This window comes from Nansenia antarctica, assembly GCF_963989245.1.
Source record: "Nansenia antarctica genome assembly, chromosome: 18".
Taxonomy (NCBI): domain Eukaryota; kingdom Metazoa; phylum Chordata; class Actinopteri; order Argentiniformes; family Microstomatidae; genus Nansenia; species Nansenia antarctica.
The window spans coordinates 12,857,030-12,881,453 of NC_137691.1; the positions used below are offsets into that span (position 1 = coordinate 12,857,030).

Below are 24,424 nucleotides of genomic sequence, written 5' to 3' on the forward strand. Positions count from 1 at the left end.
CATGCTAACATTTGGAAGTAAATATCTTCAGGCATTCCAGTTCGGTGAGGTTATTACGTAATTAACTCAAAGCCTTCGAAACATCTTGTTACATCCATATTCATATTCATACCAGCAAACTCATATCTAAGCTTTTTCTAAACATCAAAACATGACTGCAGGGGGGTATTCCATCATTGCTGCTAAAGCAAAAAAATCCAGGCTTATTTAGATAAATCTCAAGAGACACAAGAACATGTTTGGATACCCACCCCCCAGGTACAAGAACATGTTTGGTATCAACTGAGGTCTGTTCTTGGAGAGAAGGTACTTACTTACTTACTTACTTACGCCTATCGCTCCTTTTGGAGGAGCATAGGCCGTCGACAACAGTTCGCCAGGGTCCTCTGTCCTGTGCTTTGCTTTCCAGCTGTTTCCATGTTAGTCCACTCTGTGTGATGTCTGTCTCCAAGTCCCTGCGCCAGGTGTTCTTGGGCCGGCCTCTCTTCCTTTTGCCTTGGGGGTTCCATCTAAGGGCCTGTCTGGTGGTGCTGGTGTTTGGTTTGCGTAGTGTGTGGCCGATCCATCCCCACCTTCTTCTCTTGATTTGTTCTTCCACTGGTTGTTCGCCCGTTCTCTGCCAGAGATCGTTGTTACTGATGGTATCTGGCCAGTGGATGTTCAGGATCCGCCTCAGGCATCTGTTGATGAATGACTGCACTCTAGTCATTGTGATCTTGGTTGTCCTCCACGTCTCTGATCCGTATAGGAGTACTGGCTTGATGTTGGATTTGAAGAGTCTGATCTTTGTCCGCTGACTGATTACCTTGGAGCTCCAGATGTTCTTTAGTTGGATGTATGAGGCCCTTGCCTTGCTGATTCTTGCTCTGACATCTGCCTCCGTGCCACCCTTCTTGTCTATGATGCTACCTAGGTAGGTGAAGGATTCTACTTCCTCGAGTGCTGTTCCCTCCAGGTTTACTGGGTCTTCGTTGTTTGTGTTGATCTTTAGTATTTTGGTCTTTGCTTGGTGGATGTTGAGGCCTAGTTGTGTTGAGGTGTCTGCCAGTATGTTCGTCTTCTCCTGCATCTGTTGTCGACTGTGGGATAGTAGGGCAAGGTCGTCTGCGAAGTCTAGGTCGTCCAGTTGTGTTGTGAGTGTCCACTGGATCCCGTTTCTCCTCTGTGCCGTTGTGGTCTTCAATATCCAGTCGATGGCCAGGAGGAAGAGGAAGGGGGACAGTATACCGCCTTGCCTTACTCCGGTCTTCACTTGGAAGCTTCGTGTGAGCTGCCCGCTGTGTATGACTCTGCAGGTCATTCCTTCATAGGAGTTCCTCATGATGTTGACAAGCTTTTCTGGTATGCCGTAGTGTCGAAGCAATTTCCAGAGGGTGTTTCTGTGGAGACTGTCAAATGCCTTCTCGTAGTCTACAAAGTTGATGTATAATGGAGAGTTCCATTCCAATGATTGGAGAGAAGGTACTTGTATAGTAAATCATGGCCCAAAAATGTGGATGCGGAAGAGGCGGTCGTATCCAGGTGTCCCCTTCTTACCTCTCCACAGCCTCCCTGGGACCAGCACACACACACACACACACACACACACACACACACACACACACACACACACACACACACACACACACTCTCAAACACACACACACACACACACACACATACACTCTCAAACACACACACACACACACACATCTCATACACTCTCAAACACACACACACACACACACACATACACACACACACATACACTCTCAAACACACACAAACAAACACACACACCCACACACACACACACACACACACACACACACACACATACACTCTCAAACACACACACACACAACACATCCTGTGTTGGCACCAGAACAGATGGACAGTGCTGGTCCTCAGTAGCCCCATGTAGAAATCTTCTTACCCAGGACAAGTCTTCTGGCTTCATTCAGGTCAGTGTTTGTACAGAGTGTCTGCATCACTCACCCACTGAAACACAGCTGGAACAGCTCTAGAGGACTGCAGGTCTCGGAGGTGTCCAGCTGCACTCTGAAGGCTCCTTGCTAGGCTCCTCCAATACTTCTGCCGTGGTCAGATGTCTTTTGACATCAGTCAAGTAAATCAGCCGCTGGAGAGAAGGCTGCATCTCCTCATGCGTGCACTAGTTGACTGATGGTGAGCCTGAGGATGACAGATAGCTCGGTGTCATGCTGCCTGTGGAATGAAGCCTCGGGCGTGTGTGTGTGTTTGTGCACATAATATGTGCGTGTGTAGGCGCACGTCCATGCGTCAGTCAACGTGATAAGACACAGTAATAGTGATTTACTACCATGTACATGACATAGATTTTCTATTTATATTGGACGACCCAGTTTGAAATCAGTGAGTATGCAAATGAGAGGAGAGCGGGAGCCAGCAGGGAGACAGAGTGGCTCCAGAGGAATCATCTACTGTACCTCCAGCAGTAGGCATCTCTGTGTGCGCTCAGAATGTATGAATGTGAGTGTGGCCTGGGGTGGTCCAGTGGTCTAGCACCGCGGTCTACGGTGCACACGTGTGCCCATGTCGGCATGGGTTCGAGTCCGGCCCATGCCCTGCTGACATGCCCTTTCCTGTCTACCTTCACTGTCTCTGTCCAATAAAATGAGAAATATGAGTGGGACTGCCCCACTCTGAAAAAAATAGAATTGTATCTCTCTACTCTATAAAGAAGAGTTTGTATATGTCTTTGTCTGTCCGTCTATCCTGTTTTCTATCAATATGAAGTTTGTCTGTCTGACTTACCTAACACCCATTCAGCAATTGTATCCATTACTCACTGTAAGATGACAACACAAAAAGCAAGTTCAGATACCTGCAATACATCTTGGAATTTGAGGTTTAAAACCTAAAAACCTAACATCAAGCTCTGTTGATCATGTGGTTAGGGTTAGGGTTAGTCAGGGTACATCCTCATGTGCGTGAGTATGGTTTTAAGTGTACGATCGTGACTTGGACCACATGTTGTCCTCCAACACAGCTATTACTGGGGAGATGAAAAGCATTCATGTCTCAAGCGAACCTGGAAAATCATCAACAAAAGAAAGAAGCTGCATCATCATCTAGATCTGTCTTCTCTGCAGACACAACACCCAAACCGGATAACAAACACTCTGTCTGTCACACCACAGTATTTCCAGTCCTGGCCAGGATCTTGGAACTGGACTTGGCAGAACCGAAACATCTGTGTTTCCGGCAAACACAACCTGGGATGCAGACAGACAGTACGCAACAATGAAGGTCATTCACAAATATACTATCATGTTTTCACATCATTTGTTTTGGTCCAAATAGAGAGAAAAACTAAAGGTGCCATATGTAAGGTGGTACTACAGTACATGTATAATTTACAGGAACCATCCAGCACCTGGACCCTTAGCCCTTCCTGTCTCTTGTGCCCCTCCTGTCACCTGAGGCCTTCCTCTGACCTGAGTCCTTCCTCTGACCTGAGCCCTTCCTCTGACCTGAGCCCTTCCTCTGACCTGAGCAACCCCACACCTGCCACACCCACACCCACACCTGTCATAGCCACACCTATACCTGTCATAGCCACACCCACACCTGTCATAGCCACACCTATACCTGCCATAGCCACAACCACACCTGCCATAGCGACCTCAACGATACAACAGGAAATAAAACATACAGTATCTGAATCCTCAAGAGCCACTCCATGTGCATAAACACATGATGTGATCACATCAGAATCTGAATATGAATATGAACAGGAAATTGACTTGATGTGGGTAATTAAGCCACAGACAGCCATAAAGACACAGACAGCAATATAATAAAAACAACAACAACAATGTAATAAACATCACTATAAAAGCAAAAATAGTTTAAAAAAGACAATGACAGATATGGGCAGTAGAGCATAAGACTGTCATTTAGAGTATGTAACACTAATATAGATTACATTGTCAGTTTGTGTGTGTGTGTGTGTGTGTGTGTGTGTGTGTGTGTGTGTGTGTGTGTGTGTGTGTGTGTGTGTGTGTGCGTGCGTGTGTGTGTGTATGTGACGGGGGGTAGGTGAGTGGAAGTCGATCGAATGAGAGGCCGGGGACTTGTTTGTGCCACAGGGAAGAAACTGGAACCTTTTTCCAGGTGGGAGACTCGGGAAGAGGTGGTGACCAGGATGGGAGAGATCAGTGGGACTATACATGACTACGCTGCTTATTCCAAATGGGAATACATCCAGAGGCGGATCTACAGTAAGAGAGGCCTGTCAACATGTCACATACAGTCAGTGTTGGTACCTCCGTCTACCTTGTGGTCGTAAATACGTGTTGGTACAGTACGGCTCTCCGCAGGAATTTCAATAAATTTCACCTGCGCTGTCCACTATGTCAGAAATATTATTATATATCTGTTCACACAGTGGTATTAATGCCTGTATCCGCCTGAATGACAAACATGTTCCACCTTTGAACACATAACATGGATAAAATGTTAAGCCAAGTGTGCAGGGAGTGCCTGGTACCACTGTACCAACATGTCGAGTTTGCCCCACATTCCCTTTCCATAACCCTGTGCACCTTCTTCCCCTACCCAACCTTTCTCTCTCTCCTTCACGTCCCCTTCAATCTTCCCCTATACGTCTTCTCTTTTATCTAAAACTCATCTCCCTGTCTCTCTCCAAAGACCCTAATCACCCACTGTGGAGGAGGTAAGATAGGCAGGGTCGCTGTGTCGTTTGTCACTTGGACAGGTGGTATTTGTGGGGAGGAGGAGGAGGAGGAGGAGGAGGAGGAGGTGGAGGAGAAGACGCTGCAGGCAGGATAGCCACACTTTCTCCTGCTCCTTCTCCCCCTCTTCCTGCTCCCCCCTCTACCTGGGAAGACAAGATCAGAGAGCGGGGGAACTCTAACCTTTAGAGAAGCTATACTCTCTGAACCCAGTGAGACTTCCCTGGGGGCACGCTGAAAGGTCTAGGGACTAGGGTGAGGACATAAGTGGCATATCATAGGGATTAGCATACATCACTAAGCTGGGGGGCTGTCTCACACACACACTGAGTGAAGGGGGATTTATGCCCTGTCACCAGTAGGCACTCATGGAGACACAACACACACAAGAGCTGGCACGCACGGCAGTCTGTTTAGAGAGCCGAAAGGGAAATATGAATCCAGAAATAACGTTTTCAGAGGAGAAAAGGATACCCTGTTGTATACTTTTCGCCACTTGCTTCGTGCCTACAACTTCATATCCACCTGAGACACAGGTACGTAGGTATGTAGCAGTGGAGGCTGGTGGGGGTAGAAATCAGAGGACGGGGCTCATTGTAATGCATGGAATGGAATGAGGAAGGGTATCGTTAACACACATGTTTGATGGCATTCCTCATTCCATTCTAAACGGGTATCCGGGAGAGAGAGAGAGAGAGAGGGAGAAGAAAGACAGCTGTCAATGGCAGGAGAAAGTGAAAGCACAAAAAGAGAGAGAGAGACACACAGAGAAAGACAGAGACAGAGACAGTGACAGAGAGAGAGAGACAGAGACAGAGACAGAGACAGTGACAGAGACAGAGACAGAGACAGAGACAGAGAGAGAAAGAGACAGAGACAGTGACAGAGAGAGAGAGACAGAGACAGAGACAGAGACAGAGACAGAGACAGTACAGAGACAGAGAGAGAGACAGAGAGAGAAAGAGACAGAGACAGAGACAGATACATTGGTTGTCAAATGTCAGTCCTTCTGCATTCCTCCCTCCATCTGGTAGAGCACTGAGGGAGCCAAGTTATCCTCCCACATTTGTTCAGAGGACCATTGTTTGTGTACAATGGGTGACAAGTGTTTAGAGAGTTCTATTTCTATGGAAACCTTACATCGTAGGAGTATCCATCCAGCATCCTCCCCTTGCTTTCATGTATCTACAGTAGGCACCCATCCTCCCTGCTCACTCCATCCCCCCGCCCCCCCCCCCCCCACCATTCCATATGGAATATATACTACAGTGAGATGACATCATGGCTCTAGACTCCTTCCTGCTTTGGTGAAGGATAATTTATAGTAGGACGCACCTTGCTGATAGCATCTGCAATGTAGCTAGGAGTGTCCCGGCACTATCGCTTCTTAGTCCTCCCCTATCCATCACATTATCTGGGAGTCGGCCGCTAGGGCACAAAGTGAACCCAAACCCAACCTAACAACAATAAAAAATATTAGTACTCTACCTTCCTGACTGAATTAACGAAAGCATCGGATGAGAATAATGAATTGACTAAAGTTTCAGGAATGCTAGAGCCCTAACATACACAGGTCTAGAGCCCTCGCATACACAGGTCCCTGTGACACACTGTTCCCATTTCCTTAACATCATCCGTACCCAACAGTCCTCTGCTGCGGTTAATCTCTGGTCCGTTCCTGTGGCATTTTCCAGACAGACCAAAACCAGTTATGCTCGTTAACCCGAACCCATCTCCAGATGTGAGGGCTGTTCTCCCCATGTCACACATGTCTTAGGTTGGGGACTGACTATAGTCTCTAAACCTTGTCTGGCCAAAGTCATCTCTAGGTGTGTTCATGACACAGTATATGAAGACGTACTGTACGTTCATGGCCTATTGTCAATACAGGTGTACAGGTGTTTCCTCTCTTGTCCTCATTGAAACCTTGTTGTGGCACTTGACGATAAGTTCTCTAGGTCTGTTTGGATGTGCATTTACATTTTTGGCATTTAGCAGACGCCTTATTCCAAAGCGACTTACAATCAATACATTTGAATGCTAAGCATGTGAATCATCAGTCCACCATTCGTGGCAGGAAGAGTAATCTAGCTCAGGCCCGGGGCCATTGATAGAAGGAAAAACCTTCTTCTATCACCTTCTTATGTGCATGTGTCATTCATCATGAGACTGGACTCATAAGAGAGAGTGAGTTGAAAGGCAGGAACAGTAAGGAATGAAGAATGGCTTTTCTGAAGAGGAGTATCCTTGTGTCGATATTCCCCCCAAAATAAAAATAAAAGGTGTCAGTGTCAGAAGAACAGAGAGTCCAGTGTTGGAATGTGCTTGAATCAGTGAAGCATGGATGGTTACGATTTCAGTTTTGTTGATTGTTTCAAGCGAGCCAGAGTAGAACATCTGTTTTGCACAGTTTCACAGCTTCCTTCACACAAATACGCAAACACACACATTTACATTTACATTTACTTCATTTTAGACATTGGAAGAAGGAATCATTACTTTTTTATTTTATTTTTTATTTGTTTTATTTACAGTAGATACAGGGGGGTAGTGGGGATGAAAATATATTTAAGAGGGACAGTCAAGATGCTCCCTGGTATACTAGATGGTAAATGGTAAATGGTAAATACAAGATGCTACAGTATTTTAGCATGTATTCTTTACATAAAATGTTGGCAGAAATGTTGACTATAGGCTTAATATAATGTTAATCCATTTATTATCTCATTAGATCACAGTCCTTAGTTTAAGGCCAACAAATGTGACACGGTCTGGTGCATATTTTTTGGCATATTACGAAAGTGTAAGTGTTGAAGAACCCACTCAATATAACAAACAACAGTTTTAGGATCACTAAATACTTATAATTTGTTAATTGGATTCACTGTAATCGTCTGCAGTAGGCTAGGCTACTGGTAAATGATACATTTTAGGACATGTTCAAAAGCAAGGACTGTGTGATCATAGCATGTTGATGTTCTATCAGCATGTTGTGATGTGCTAAACATGCAGTTAGATGTTCATAGCGATGTTCCTTCTTAGCTTCTAGCTGCTATCAGCTGTTTTGCGTGTGTTTTGATTCAGAGCAAGTTTCTCTGGTATTTAGTTTGAGGTGCACCAACATTCAAATAAGCATATCTTCTTCAACTACTGTCAATGTATTGTTTAATGTATCATTTGAAAGCTTACATTCTGTACCTTTATAATTTGGATGTCCTACTAAATGTCCTACTTTGTCCGACCTTTTCATCAGACCCTGTCACATTTGCTAAATAAGCTTCAGGGGAACGGGGAGGTGTGCCCCTCTCTGTCCAATCAGGTCATTTCTTGACAATATTTCTGTCTATTTCGGGGACATTTTTGGCTCATGAGTGCTCATTTAAGAACTAGTCCTTGAAAATCAAGTACCCCAATTGAAATAAGCCAGTGGCTTTCTTGGGTTTTTATCCTTTTAGTTGACCTTGTATGTAATATGTACTTTCATGTACCTACTTCTGCAAATCTTCTAATAAAGTTTTCAATCAATCAATCAATCAAGTGGTTATACAAAAATCCTGTAGCATCTCTTTAAATAAGGATCAAAACTGGTAGATGCACTCTGCCATAGCCATAGCATGCATGTCGTGTCCTGGCTGGTGTGCATAAACATGCAGATGTCTGTCAACGTACAGATGATGTCAACCAATGTCAACCCCACCTCTAACATAGTACTAGTAAGAGTACACCTACTTAGTCCTTACTGCCTAGTCATGAAAGCCAACCAACTCATGTGTAGACAGATAGGCCGCAAATAGACTGTGATTTATTGTGTTCTACTCCACTCTCTTCCCATTGTACACAGTGTCCCACTGACTCAACTTCCCCCCCCCCCCCCATAAGAGCAAACTACATAAAGACATAGGCCAGCTTTTAATTGAAGTGATGACAGGGCAGCAGCAAAGTGTGCCCATTATTTGATGTCTTGGATTCAGGCTTGCCATGAATCATGTTCGAAGAGAAAGAAAAAATAAATACAATCATGGTTTTGCTATCTATGAGAAGAATGCTACATTTTAATTTGAACACAATTGTCATGTCCAAATATAATACTTATAATATATTTAATATCTTTAATTTATTATATTATTTTGAGAAATAGAAACAGTTACAAAACCACTGAGAAAGACTGAGTTTTTTTTTACGTGGACCAACTATGGAGGTACATATGGGTCTGATGTACCTCCATAACCAGCCTACTGTACAATATACAAACTGACCTACCTGAAAAGGTAGCGGAAAACATTTCATAAATGCACGAGGTCTCGCGCCACTTTTGGCTGCTGCAAATGAAGGGCGGGTAGAGTGTGATGATGATGATGAAGAGCATGCTGATGATGAAGGACGGGTAGAGCATGCTGATGATGATGAAGGACGGGTAGAGAGTGATGATGATGAAGGGCGAGTAGAGCGTGATGATGATGAAGGACGGGTAGAGCGTGATGATGATGAAGGACGGGTAGAGCGTGATGATGATGAAGGACGGGTAGAGCGTGATGATGATGATGAAGGGCGGGTAGAGCGTGATGATGATGATGATGAAGGACGGGTAGAGCATGCTGATGTGATGATGATGAAGGACTGGTAGAGCATGATGATGATGATGATGAAGGACGGGTAGAGCATGCTGATGTGATGATGATGAAGGACGGGTAGAGCGTGCTGATGATGATGAAGGACGGGTAGAGCGTGCTGATGATGATGATGGTCTGTAGAGCGTGATGATGATGATGAAGGGCGGGTAGAGCATGATGATGATGAAGGACGGGTAGAGCATGCTGATGATGAAGAAGGACGGGTAGAGCATGATGATGATGATGAAGGGCGGGTAGAGCATGCTGATGATGATGAAGGACAGGTAGAGCGTGATGATGATGATGATGAAGGACGGGTAGAGCATGATGATGATGATGAAGGGCGGGTAGAGCATGATGATGATGATGAAGGACGGGTAGAGCGTGCTGATGATGATGATGATGAAGGGCGGGTAGAGCATGATGATGATGATGAAGGGCGGGTAGAGCGTGCTGATGATGATGAAGGACGGATAGAGCGTGCTGATGATGATGAAGGACGGATAGAGCGTGATGATGATGATGATGATGAAGGGCGGGTAGAGCATGCTGATGATGATGATGAAGGACGGGTAGAGCATGCTGATGATGATGAAGGTGGGGTAGAGCGTGCTGATGATGATGAAGGGCGGGTAGAGCATGATGATGATGATGAAGGGCGGGTAGAGCATGATGATGATGATGAAGGGCGGGTAGAGCATGATGATGATGATGAAGGGCGGGTAGAGCGTGATGATGATGATGAAGGACGGGTAGAGCATGATGATGATGAAGGGCGGTGAGGAGCGTGCGAAATCAGCTCCTGCATGCTGGACGGAGGGAGGGAGGGGGAGAGAGAGAGAGAGAGAGAGAGAGAGAGAGAGAGAGAGAGAGAGAGAGAGAGAGAGAGAGAGAGAGAGAGAGAGAGAGGGAGAGAGAGAAAAAGTGAGAGTGAGAGTGGGGGAGAAAAAAAAAAAAAGGAAAAGAAAGGGGATACTTTAGGACTCCCCTACAGGCATCTGAACAAGTCTGAACTATATTATACTGTTACTCTTGCTCAGCCTGAGCCAGCGAGTCTGCGTTTGTCTAACACATTACTAAATGAACTCCGACACTCCTTTTCTCGGGTAAGCCTACAGTACCTAAAGTGAGAAGCGCTGCGTTTTTGTTTTTTTTGCTGGAATTGCATGCCGAGGAAGCTGGTTGACAGACAGACATCACTTGGAGAGAGTTAGGACTTTACACTGCGCCACTGACGTCCTGCAGGAGTCAAAACAAGGGACGAGTAGTGGATTAAATGCTCTAACAAGTGGCAAGGTGAGTTGAGATCTATCAGCTGTTATCAGTTGCAGAGGAGGGTGCCACCGGATGCATTTATTGTCCCAGGCTTTACCTATAGAAGTTGCCAGGTAGGCTACCACTCGTGAGCTTAGAATGATAAGGTTCTATCTCCGTTTAGGGCAGTTCAGAGATATTGAGCGTCAAAGTTTTTACATCCATTATGTTTTGTGAGATGGAACATTTGATTAATTACTAACTCAAAAATGTCAACATTTTAAAAATAACACCACACAGGCATTCATAAACACCTAATGGATCAGATTATGTAAAAAACTCAATATTGACAAAAATGGAGATAGAACCTTATAATTATAACGTCACGAGTTGCCAGGTAGGCTACCACTAACAACGTCTAACACTTAACTATCTTCCTATAGAAGTTGTTAGTACTGTTGGTACCCCTTCGGGCTTCAGAGGGGACTCTTGTCTTTAGTAAGTGACTGCTGATAAGGGACACTGAAGGGAAACGCAGATTTATTGCAGGTTTAATTAAGGAGGAATCACTGGAATGTGTGCGTGCAGCCGCGCGCTGATCTGCATAAACGCGCAGCTCTAAAAATCCTGCACAAGATTGAAGCACGAAAACTACGACTGGTGCGTCTTTTTTGTTTTGTTCTGTTTTAATGGTATTTAAATGACTAGAAAATGAATTGTGACAGAGACAGAAGCTGTCAAGCCTCTGAATTGGAACTAGTGCTTCACCGGGGACACACGGGTAGAGTCAGCTGGTTCAACACACGGTGACGTTAGAATTATAAGGTTCTATCTCCATGTCTGTCAAAATTGAGTTTTTGACATAATCTGATCCATTAGGTGTTTATTAATGCCTGTGTGGTGTTATTTTTAAAATGTTGATTCTTTTGGGTTAGTAATTCATAAAATAAAAGGTTCCATCTCACAGAACATAATGGAATGTAAAAACTTTGAAGCTCAATATCTCTGAACTGCCCTAAACGGAGATAGAACCTTATCATTCTAAGCTCACGACACCTGAGCAACAGCAAGCGCACCCCTCCTTTGGGTATACGACCCCAGGGTGAGCTTTCCAGAAGCATGCACAAGCCTTTACCTAATACTACTACTGTGACTGAGGGATCAGGGATGGTTGAATGTGGTGAGAAGAGAAGGGTAGCCTGTGGCTATACAATGCACCGCTGCAGCTCTCCAACAACAGTATGTCAATCAGTATGTCAATCAACCCAGCAATCCCAATGGCTCTCCCTCTCTCTCTCAGGAAAAATGCTCAATTGAACAAGACCAGACAGAACGATGCCCTTTTACCTTGTCATGAATGAAATTCAATGCTGAATCATTGCTTGATGTGCTTATAGTTTAATGTACTCATCTCAGGACTGGTTAGAGTCAGTCAGCTCATAGCAGGTAACATAGGCTATAGGGCCTGCTGTATATCATAAATCAGAATTCAGAACTCCCTGCTTGGGTCATTAGACTTTATAATTTCATGAACATTAAGAGCAGGGTTTCAGACACGGTTAGAATACTAAAATGATGATCTGTTGGTGAAGTGCACCTGTCCAGCGTTGAAATAAGCATTGAATGGTATAGGGAAATGGTATCCTTTCCATGTGTTGTTGTAGGTAATACTTTGGATTCTCAAAGCCTACACTAGTCACTAACGGTGTCTGTTTGATGCTTTGGAATCTGTCCTCAGCTGAGCTCTGAACGGTCTCTTAAGATCATTCATACTCTGATGAGCACTGCTTATGCTATCTCTAGTCAGATAGCGTCTGTTGAGTCTGCAGGACCCAGTAGTATGTCAACACTTAATCTAGTATTGAAATGAATTAGAATGATACAGATTCTTCTTTTTTTTTTTTGCTGACCAGGATCAGATGTTAGCTGACAGATCTTGAGTAGTATTGGGGAAATCAGCCAGCTCAAACTGATCCTGGATAAGCGAGTGTATATGTATCTGTTGACGGGGACATCTCTTAAGATGCCTTAAGATATTGACATTGAGTGCCCCTGACTGAGAATGTGCATTGGGAAGAGTCGACTTCATCCAGGTCATGTTTCTGCTGATGGCCTATGCAGTGAGGTATATAGTGGAACGTAGAGTGCCCATGGGTGCTACTGGTCTTCCTGTGCCACTTCTTTGGGCAGGGGGGAGGGGGGTTGGGTTGGGCTGCCAGGGCATGATTGGTGGGTGGGGCTGTCAGGGTAGGATGGGTGGGAGGGGCTTGTCAGGGCAGGATGGGTGGGCGGGGCTAGCTGCCAGGGCAGGATGGGTGGGTGGGGCACTGGGTCGGGCTGCTAAGGCAGGATGAGTGGGTGGGGGGTTGGGTTAGGCTGCCAGGGCATGATGGGTGGGTGGGGGTGGGGGACTGGGTGGAGTTGCCAGGGCAGGATTGGTGGGTGGGGCATTGAGGATCAGCCGTACTATAGAATGAAGCTCGAACAATATTTACCCTGACGATATTCTCTTTGATGTGCTTGATAATTGTCTAGGGTACAGGGCTCTATAGTTATCCTCGGGTGTTTGCTGTATTTAGTACATGTCACGACGGTACCCATTTTAGGTTTGGCTGATAAAGCTGTGGAGATGTTTAGTTAGTCTGGTACCCCATGGCGGTTGACCACCAGTGTTGATATGGAGTATTTAGTTTGGCTGAGTACAAAGTCATGTATACAGTGTTTAGTTTGGCTGAGTACTGAGGTCATGCTGAGTACTGAAGTCATGCTGCATCTGCACTGTTCCTCTACCTCAGGCGTATCTTGCCTGTCGATGTAGCCGCCAAATCAGATGAATCATCTAATCTTATTGTTGACATTGCAAGGCCTTTTATCCTGTCTCTTGTAGGTACACACTAGGCGATAGCTATGTATTGATGCTGCTATTATATTATTAACAACATCTTTTGAAATGTTACAATGGTACAGTAGAACCTTTGTGTGGTTGCATTGTCAGATTGTGATGCAGTTGAGGGTTTTTTGTTCATTGCACTACTGTGCTATCAGAATACAATGGCAATGCTGTTGAAATATGCACGGTAACAACATTGGACACAGCAGTACTATGCACTCTAGTGCACATACAGTATAAGTCAAAAGTTTAAATTTAATGGGGAAGTGTGTCCAAACTTTTGACTGGTACTGTCTGTAGGTATATTTACACGTTTCAAGTTTATTGTTATGTCACATTACACAAGTGTAAGAGAGTAAAAATCCTTAGGCTTCGGTTCCTGACATTGCAGCCCAAGATAATAAGGCAATAGGCATAATTCAAGATAAAAATATATATAAGGGCAACTAAGGTAAAGTGCTACTTCTGAACAGTATGTTTTAGAGAATAATAACATGTTAGCACACCTTGCATACCTCCAGGTACTTGGAGAACAATATACTGTCTGTGGTTTTCAAACGTTTTGTGCCCAAGGTGCACCAAAGGGCAAGCCAAAATCTCAAGGCACACCTGTTCATATCCGTGCAAAATAGCCTCTATAACAGGTGTTATCACTCTTATCACTCTGTAAATGTTTATTTGTATTTACTAATGCCAAATCAAATTTGACAAACAACTATATTATTAAATGTTATAATTCAAGAATTCATTAGAAACTTTTGGAAAATTACATCAAAATAGCAACATAGCCATTGAGTTGGAAAAAAAATGGATTCAGTGAGTAATCCCCACTGCTACCTAGTTGTTATCGTTAATATTTTGGAATATTAAAACATACATTGCAATATTTTGGCTTGACTACCGAGTGTGTCATTTATTTTCAACAACATGAACATTTGGATTGGTTGCCGACTTGTTCCCCCTTTCACCAGCTGCTGTCACAAATTGTAAAATAAAAAAAATAAGAAAAAATAAGAAAAAGAGATGCATTGAGAATGAAAAGTAATTGGCATGCAAAAAGTGAATACAACCCTAGTATCAACAGGGTTGTCGGTTGTCGGGGTTATCGACATTGAGAACTGCACGAACTGCGAAAACCGGGTTCGGCTTTGATGGAACGTTTTGAAAGGTCCCATCAGAGGCCTTGTTAGGATCTTGAAACATGGGGGGCTTAACCCAACCCTCATGGGGGGGGGGGCTAACGACCCAGGCCTAATGACCCAGGCCTAACAACGTCACCGGGTCCCATATGAAAAACAGACTTTTTCAGTGCTTGTGCTGTACATTTGGGTGAAATAATGCAATTAAAATGTTTGAAAACTTGGGTCTCATTGGATCTTCAATTCAATTCAAACAACTTTATTAGTCCCATTAGGGTCAATTAATTTAGAGCAGCATTCTGTGAACATGCTGCTCTAAATTAATTGCCCCTAGTGGGACTCATAAAGTTGTTTGAATTGAATTGAATTGAATCATTGGCGCTGTGTTGAACATTTCCCCCGCCGTGTTAATCCGTCCGCTACTTTCAATGGGAAACTCCGATTGTTTCCATTGAAATGGTTTTGTGGGGAACACAGGGATATTGGTTTTTATGATGATTTCCCGAGCCGTGAAACAGCCCGTTTTCTGGAGGGTGTAGAATTTCCCTTTGTATTGGGAAATAAGTGTGTACAAAGTACTGATATAGTGAATTAAAACAGTAAATAAAATAAACATTTCATAACTTTGTGTATAGTTGTATATTGCAATAATAATGTATGGTTGACACAAAACCCCACGGCACACCTGGACTTGCTTCCCAGCACACCGAAACTTCCTGACACTGGCATTATTGAATTATTGAATTATTGAATTATTGAATTATTGAATTATCCACAATAATATTGACTGGATCAGAATCAATCAATGTTCCCATGAACCTTTATAAGGGTTAATATTACTGCTGAGCAATCAAGAATGACATTCTTCTGGAGTTTCTTTCTTTAGAATGATCTTGATGGTCTAGGTGTCTGTCTGTCTGTCTGTCTGTCTCTCTCCCTCTTTGTCTCTCTCTCTCTTTGTCTCTGTCTGTTGTGAATTATGATGGTTTCAATTGACGGTTCCATTCCTGAGGGCAGCATTGTCTTTGCTGTGGGTTCAACGTTTTCTCCCCTACATACCGCAGAGTTCTGGCTCCTATATGAAGAGTCTGCCTTTCTTCATCTTCTGTCCATAATAATATCAAATATGCTGTATATTACTCTCTCTCTCTCTCTCTCTCTCACTCTCTTCCTCTCAACCCTCACCGTCACCCCTTATTCCTCTTTCCCTTATTCGACCCTCCTTTCATCCTCCTCTTCTTCTCCTTTCACCCTCTTCTTCTCCTTCTCCTCCTCCTCCTTATTTCGTCCTACACAGCAGCAGACGTTTGTTCGCTCGCCCCTGGCTGTGCTACACTGGGCTTTGTCGGGCTCTGGAGTGCTACCAAGTGTCTCCTCTGTGGACCTCTGTGGAGGGCCGATGGTGGCGACACTGTGTTTGATGTCTTGTGTTGTTTGTCAGAAAGCTGGTGCTCCGTTGCATATGTTGGGATATTAACAGTCTCCAGTCTATTGTGTTGCGTTTGGGGAGGTCTGTGCAATTCTGTGCAATTCTGTGCGGGTTGCTACGGAATTGATTAGTGTAAATTGATGTTTATGTGTGTTGGCATTATAGTGAAAAGTCTGGAACGTTGAAGATAACCATCTGCAGACAGAACAGGTTGGGTGTATACAGTTACGTGTTTGAACTTTTTTGTTTGTTGTGTCATTGAGGAGAATGACTCATGCATTATAGCTGTTTACAGATTCCGGGACCTTGTGTTCTAATGGAGCTAATGTTCACTATAATGAGCAGTGTAATAAAAACTGAACTCTCCCGAACTCTGATATCTGGTAGCTTTCTTTTTTTCGTCAGTTCAAGGACAGGTTCATGAGGTCATTTCATTCACAGGACTTTTTTGGAGCCTGTACTTACAGGGTCATCTAAACATTTCTGATGACGATCGATCAAAATGGAGTCCCTGTTTGGCTATTTAATTTGGCTGACAAGACTGCATTCTAGCGTTGCAGCCAGGGGTGAGAGGTGCTGCACTTGGTCGGTCCAGAGGTTACTGGGTCCTTCTGTCCTGTTCTTCACCTCAGATGGCCAGGGAACCGAGCTGCTCTTTTTAGCTCATCGTCACACAAAGGGACAAACGCCGCCACCCACCGCGACTTCAGTGGTACAGAATACTCGCACACAACCACGCGTGTTTGATAGGCCTGGGTAATTCACTATGACACCCCCTCCCCCTCCCCCTCCTGTCTCCCTCTGCCCCCCCCCCCCTTGTCCTCCTCTGTCCCTGGCCTGTGCTGATGTCACGCTGAGGGAAGCTGGCCGTTACACAAGCATCCACTCTTGTCACAGAGCAGTGGCCTGCGGGCCTGCGAGCCCCCCCTGGGAGAATGGCATCTCTGCTAGGGCACTGTTCTCTGCTACCATGGCTGGGGCTATTCACTGGGAAAGTAGGGTACAGTAAACATGCTTCATCAGTATGTGTGTGTTCCCCACACTGTAGAGAGATCCACCCCCCTCTCTCTCTCTTTCTCTCTCTCTTTGAGCACTATCTCTCTCTCTCTCTCTCTCTACCCCCCCCCCCGCCCTCTCTCTCCATGATTGTCAGGGGGAACACTCAGACTGCAGTTCAGTCAGTGTGTGAAGTCAGCACAGTAGGCCCACCTGGGGTGATGACCTTGCGACCTCTCTTAAATCCCCAGGTGGGCTACAATGGGCGTCGCCATGCCCCTAAACCACTAAACTTCAACACTTCAACACTCTTAAAAATCCAGGTGTGGAAGCCGCTCCCCGGAATGTTGCTAATATTGACTCAATCACGTCAACACCAGGATGGAATACACCATGGGGTGATAAAATAAACTCCATCAAAAGGTTATTTTAAGAGATGCCTTACATCCTCTCCATTAGAGCTTTGGCAAGCTTTTTTATATGGTTGTATTTTAATGATTTGACTTACCGAACAGGTACTGACACACATGAGGTAAGGGGGGGGGGGGGGGGGGGAGGGGGGAGTAGGAGGGGGACGGCAAAAGAGAATAGTATAGGGGGGAGAAAGGGCAGGAGACCACTTGAAAGCATTCTGTATGCTATTTACAATATTTAATGCTCTACCGATCTTATAGTCTTCAGCTGGCGCTTTTAATGACTATTAACATAGTCTTTTAATTACAGTCTTTAGATGGCGTAACATTTAGAAGTATGTTTACTGCTTCATCGTTAAGCGCCTTGTTGCAAAAGCTTCTGTAAATAGGTCCGACTGTGGTCTAACTTCCTGGTTTGATTAAATTAACCATGAAAGAATCATAATTGTAATGATTTCACAGGAAATCAGAAAATAACATGAAACGTGAGAGGATGGATATGGTTTCCTGCTATTGGGCAATTGCACGTAATTTAATTTTATGGGGAATATATTTGTAAAAACTCCTAGAACCCAATATGGCTACGGGTTGGGGGAGATGGGGAAAGGGGCACCCTTCGCATTTGGAACACATTATGTGGTATGCGTCTTGTTTGTGGGAAACGTTGTTAAAAAGTTTGTTAAAAATATAGACACGACACAGATACATTCCTGGGTCTTTTTTTAAATAGGAGTCTTAAAGTTTTTGAGTTTTGAAGTTTTAGTTTTAGTCATTATTTCGTCCATCTGTACGTTTTAATGGACTGAGGTAAAGTCATTAGTTGCAAATTGGGTTGGATCTAAGGCTTTATTTTGTACTGCTAGAAAGGTGCAAAGTGGGGAATATATCAGGCCCAGTCCGATATATCCAGTTGTAAGAATGTGTGTATGAGACAGGAATAAGATGAAGTCATCTCTCAGTCTTTGGGCATTTCAGTTTGATTGATTGGATACCATTTGCCAGATATTAAGCTGGTCCCTTTTCATGTTTCTGGCCCATAAAAACCTCAATCAAATAGCCTAAATGGCAGCATGAAGTTGTAATTTAGGAAGAGATGGACATTGACTCATTGATCATGAACACTATAGGTCTTGCAGACCAGGGTCAGATACATGTGTTGAAAGTGAGTGTGCTTGGTTAAAGAAGCTACACATGACGTTTTCACTGTACTACAGCATATAACGGCCTTGAAAAATGACAGCGATTGTGGAGTGATAGTGTGTTGTACTAGCTCCACACCAACATGTCGTTTAACTATGGTATTAGCATATTGAACTCTGTTGTCAGATTGTAGCTTGTAACAGAATGTAGGCAAATACAAGTGATCTGTAACAAACATTTTACTCAAGTCATATGATTTAATTTAAAAGGGAATATTAACATATTTTGGGGCGGGTTTTGCATTCATTTGACATTCCAGACACTTGTTATTTTCATTAGACAAAATATGATGAGCTATTTGTAAGCTCACTGATAATAATGTACATTCCTGTCATGCTGCATTACCACCTATTGCCTGTAGGTGGCTCTATATACTCCACTGTAGACATGTAGTACATGCACCAGCAGCCCTAACAACACCTCACTGTACAGAAATGTATCTTGTGTTTTTTTTTAGGCATCATAAAGCAGTCCACTGTATCGGACAAACAAAAGGAATGGCCAATCACCATTCTCATATTCAGAATGAAAATTGGCCCATTCTGATTGTTGGCCAAACGAATGGTCCGTCCCTAATTATTACCACTTGTCATGTTGGGATCAATGGTTGTGATGGAAACTAGCTAGAACCAATGGCTAGTGTAAACAAAGCTCACTGTAGTTCCAATTTCCATTTGCCGCCACAGGGAACCCAGATTTAATGTGTAGCTCCTTTAAGCTGGGACTTTGTACTTTCACGACTGTTCCATTGACATGTGTAGCCTATTTCATCCAATCTTCATTCATATTGATACCGTGTGTGTTTGAGTGCTGTACTGTGGTATCTAATGCAGTCACGGCTCTAATTCATCTGTGTCTAATGCCTTCACTGTAATGTTGTCACAGTTTCACAATTCACAAATCTAAGCTCCCAGTTTAAGAATGATGGGGTCTGTCATGGCCTCTCTCATGTGGGAAACATTGTGACATTCGTCCGGTTTGGGGACATTTCATGTTCAGTATTTGGCAATACTAAACATTTACAGCTGCGGAATGCTGGCCGGTGTTCAACACAGTTTAATCTAAACACTGTAAACTCTCTCCTCTGCCTCTGTACTCTGTCTAATTTAAACAAAAAAAAACATCAAAGATTTTTTTAAAGGATCTTCAAGGTTTGGTATTTAAGCCGTTCCTTATGTCTTTGGAGGGGCATTGTTATTACATAAATATACTGTTTTTTTTCTCCACCTCTTAAACCATAACAGGTTTGAAGTTCTCCCTTTTTGAATTAGCATCTTTTAGCATCTGTTAGCATCTGTTAGGATCTGTTAGGCGTCTGCGGCAACTCCTCTTTGGCGGCATCACTGCTGCAGCTCTTGACCACCCAGGTGAATTGAAGTCGCCGACATTGAAGGAACCATTCATCAGAGCAATTGCGCGTCATCTCCCTGTCATCAGAATGATCACGCCCCTTTTTGGGTGATAGAAGAGTAGAAGTTTGAATGGCGGTCAATGGGAATTTCTGGTCTTTGCTACTTTAATCCGATAAAATAAGAAAACCGTAATGCTTTTTAGATATTAGGAGCCCAAATCCGATCTCCAGTTAGGCAAACTGTTATATAGTGTCATTGCCGATCAATGATCGAAGTCGTTATATAGAGAAAATTAATGAAATAGGGGTTGATTCATCAGAGCAGTCATACGTCATCTCCCTGTCATCAGGGATTTGTAGTTCTTCAGTTGATTTACATTTACATTTACATTTTTGGCATTTAGCAGACGCCTTATTCCAAAGCGACTTACAATCAATACATTTGAATACTAAGCATGTGAATCAGCAGTCCACTATTCGTTGCAGGAAGAGTACTCTAGCTCGGGCCCGGGGCCACTGATAGAAGGAAAAACCTTCTCCCTATTATCGCCTTCTACTAAAACGTTTTTTATTTTTTTAATTTTTTATTTTTTTTACTGGAGAAACTGAGAAACAGTACAAGGGGGGCAGTAGAAGTTCTTAGGGACACAGTAGAGGGGAAAGCGGGTGTCTTTAGGAGACGTAGTGGTGAGGGTCAGAAGATGTCTCAGGAGGAGCAGTTAAGATGTAACCTGAAGAGATGGGTCTTCAGTCTACGACGGAAGATGGGTAGTGACTCTGCCGTTCTGACGGCCGTGGGGAGCTCATTCCACCAGCGGGGAGCCAGTGTTGTGAAGAGACGTGATCGGGCAGCCCGACTGCTGTGTAGAGGAGGTGGGGCCAGTCGGCCAGCCGAGGTGGAGGAACGGAGTGAGCGGGCAGGGGTTTGGGGGGTTACCATTTCCTTCAGGTAGGTAGGGGCTGTCCCTTTAGCTGCCTGGTATGCAAGCACCAGGGTCTTGAATCTGATGCGAGCTGCTATCGGGAGCCAGTGCAGGGTGCGAAGGAGAGGGGTGACATGCGAGTATTTGGGGAGGTTGAATACCAGCCGGGCAGCAGCATTCTGGATGAGCTGCAGAGGTCTAATGGCTGAAGCGGGGAGCCCAGCCAGGAGTACATTGCAGTAATCCAGGCGGGAGATGACCAGTGCCTGGGTCAAGAGTTGCGCTGCCTCTCTGGTAAGGAATGGTCGTATCCTTCTGATGTTGTAGAGGAGGAATCTGCAGGAGCGAGCCGTTGCTGCAATGTTCTCCGCACAGGATAGTCGGTTATCCAGGATCACTCCAAGGTTCTTGGCTGTCAGGGAGGGGGTTACAGTAGAGTTCTCCACTGTGATGGAGAAGTCTTGGAGAGGGCAGGCTTTCCCGGGGATGAAGAGGAGCTCGGATTTGCCGTGTAAATCCCCAGACTGCCCAAATCCGATGGTCAGTCAGGCAAACAATTATATAGTGTCGTTGTTGATCAATGATCGACGTCGTTGTATGGAGAACATTTATGAAATAGGCAATGAATGTGTGTCCTTTCAGTCTGCCTCCATCCATGTGGATGAACCACCCACGGCAAATCAAATGAAGAACTACAAATCCCTGATGACAGGGAGATGACGTATGACCTCTCTGATGAATCAACCCCTATTTCATTACTTTTCTCCATATAACGACGTCGATCATTGATCGGCAATGACACTATAATAATAGTTTGCCTAACTGGCCATCGGATTTGGGCTCCTAATATCTAAAAAGCACTACGCTTTTCTTATGTTATCGGATTAAAGTAGCGAAGACCAGAAATTCCCATTGACCGCCAGTCAAACTTCTACTCTTCTATCACCCAAAAAGGGGCGTGGACATTACGGGAGGGGAAAGTACCCGGATGCGTTGCTCTGATGAATACAGTCTCTCTCTGGCTGCATTCATAAATTCGCTGTGGAAATCTCATCAGCACTCATGGGAATGCCTCTTGTCCAATCAAATTACTTGGTCTCTTTATGACGTTGAACGTGCGCTCCTGCGCTCTTTTACAAACGCAACCTCTGTATAGTGTGGCGGAGCCTTGGGAGTAGACATGATACAGTAGCCTAGAAAAGGAGGTGAGAGAGTGAATGAACGGTAGAGGGAGAGTTAGCATCATCATCATCATCATCAACATCATCATCATCATCATCCTCTGAGGTCTATGCCATAAAGCTTTTTCCCCTCATCATTTTGAAGAACAGAACATAGAATAGTATAAAACTGATACATCTGGGGGCAGTGTAAACAGAGACTATCATCAAAACTCACTGGAGAGTAAGTAATGTAGTTAGCCCCACTGCCCTGTGAGCTGAGGGGGGGGGGGGGTGACTGTAGTGTAGTTAGCCCCACTGCCATATGAGCTGAGGGGGGGGGGGGGGGTGGGGGGGGTGACTGTAGTGTGCTGAGAGGGGGGGGGTGACTGTAGTGAGCTGAGGAGGGTTACTGTAGTGAGCTGAGGAGGGTTACTGTAGTGAGCTGAGGAGGGTTACTGTAGTGAGCTGAGGAGGGTTACTGTAGTGAGCTGAGCGGGGGTGACTGTAGTGAACTGAGAGGGGGAGGTGACTGTAGTGTAGTGAGAGCTGGTGACGTGGGGACATGCTATAGTGACCCTGGCGTACATGACGTGACCCTGGGAGACGCCCCGCTGGCTGAAGGACCTCTGTGTTTGTCTGGCCCTAACGAGGACAGACAGACTGGCTCAGCTCACACGGAGCAGTGTGTGTGTTTCAGTGTGTTCAGCAGTGTGTTTGTATTAATGCATGCATGTCTGGGATATGTAGTGTGTGTGTGTGCGTGCGTGTGTGCGTGCATGCCTGCGTGCGTGCGTGTGTGAGTATGTGTGCCATAGGCATGTGCGATCGATTAGGTGTGTCTACACATAACAACACGTGTGTGTGTGTGTGTGTGTGTGTGTTTCTGTATCCGTCTCCAGAGTGTAACAAGTGTTTCCCTCTCTGTCTGTCCGTCCGTGTCCAGTTTGTGAAGATGTGGAGCTGGGCTGTCCTCCTGGCTGTCCTACTGTCCTCTGTTCACCAGACTGACGCTCAAGGTAAAGAACTGACCGCGATGCTACCGCCTGTAGCTACCTACCCAGCGTTAGAACCCTGGTGATGCTACATGCTACGCTACGGTATCTTTGCCAACTCATTGGGTTAAGGGGGTTAAGGGGTGCTCCTCGATTGTAATCACAGATCATTTAGGGGAGTGCTCCCTCTAGTGTTTCATTTATCTATGCATCTATCTACCCTTCTCTAGCTCTTATCAGAGCTGCTCACTCTCTTCCGGTGTGTGTGCGTGTGTGTGTGTGTGTGTCCTCAGGCAGATGTAATAATGTGGGAGCGGCAGACATCATGTTCCTGGTCGACGGCTCCTCCAGTATCGGTCCACCCAACTTCCAGCAGGTGAAGGGCTTCATGGCGGGCATCGTCAAGCCCTTCGCCAGCTCCGTGGGCCAAACGGGGACCCGCTTCGGGGCCGTGCAGTACAGTGACACCTCCAGGTCAGACGAGGCGCTTGCGCTTTTCGATCACAATGATGTTTTTAAAAAAACATTGTTTTTAAAGAACCTGCCTCTGTGTTTGTGTGCTGTGTTCACCGATTTTCTTATCGTGTTATGCCAGTTAGCAATGTTCCTATATGTGACACAGTCTGATCATTTGGGATGCCGCATATCGGCAACCAATCAAAATGTTCAGACTTTTTTTGGGAAACACGGAACTACGTTACATTGTTGAGAATCACAACACAAACTCGCTAGTCAAGACAAAATACTGCAACGCAATGGATTGGGTGAGTAATCCCCAATGCTACCTAGTTAACTAGAACACTACTTTACATTGTTAGCAGGCTCACAAAACAAGCTGTGTTAGTTGACTAGCGATGGTGTCATTGATTTTCAACAACGCGGAAATGTATTCACAATTCCGAAGAAAGAAAAGTCAGATCATTACATCAGAATGTGTCACATATTGACGATAAGAGGGTAACTCCGTACCTGTGTCCATGTACATTGTGTGTCTGTGTACGCTGTGTCTGTGTACGTTGTGTCTGTGTACGTTGTGTGTCTGTGTACGTTGTGTGTCTGTGTACGTTGTGTGTCTGTGTACATTGTGTGTCTGTGTACGTTGTGTGTCTGTGTACGTTGTGTGACGATATGTGTGTGGTCCCCGTCAGGGTGGAGTTCACCTTTACCACCTACCTGAACGGCACGGAGCTGGTCAGCGCCGTGGAGAGCCTCAACTACAAGGGGGGGAACACACGCACGGGGGCCGGCCTCAAGTTCGTGGCCGACAACTTCTTCAACCCCTCGTCCATCCGGGACGTCCCGAAGGTCTGAGAGAGGGATGGAGGGAGAGAGAGAGAGAGAGAGAG

At 44.9% G+C, this 24,424-nt stretch overlaps 1 protein-coding gene across 1 annotated transcript in view; it reads left to right on the forward strand.

Annotated features, from left to right (window-relative positions):
• Window positions 1-23,038: 23,038 nt before the first annotated feature.
• Window positions 23,039-24,424, forward strand: part of col7a1 (collagen, type VII, alpha 1) — a gene marked incomplete at both ends in the record, with an annotated part of 98,872 nt that continues 97,486 nt past the window's right edge. The window contains 3 exon segments of the mRNA XM_080547924.1: window positions 23,039-23,102; window positions 23,372-23,552; window positions 24,227-24,383. Coding sequence (XP_080404050.1) covers window positions 23,039-23,102; window positions 23,372-23,552; window positions 24,227-24,383 — 402 coding nt within the window.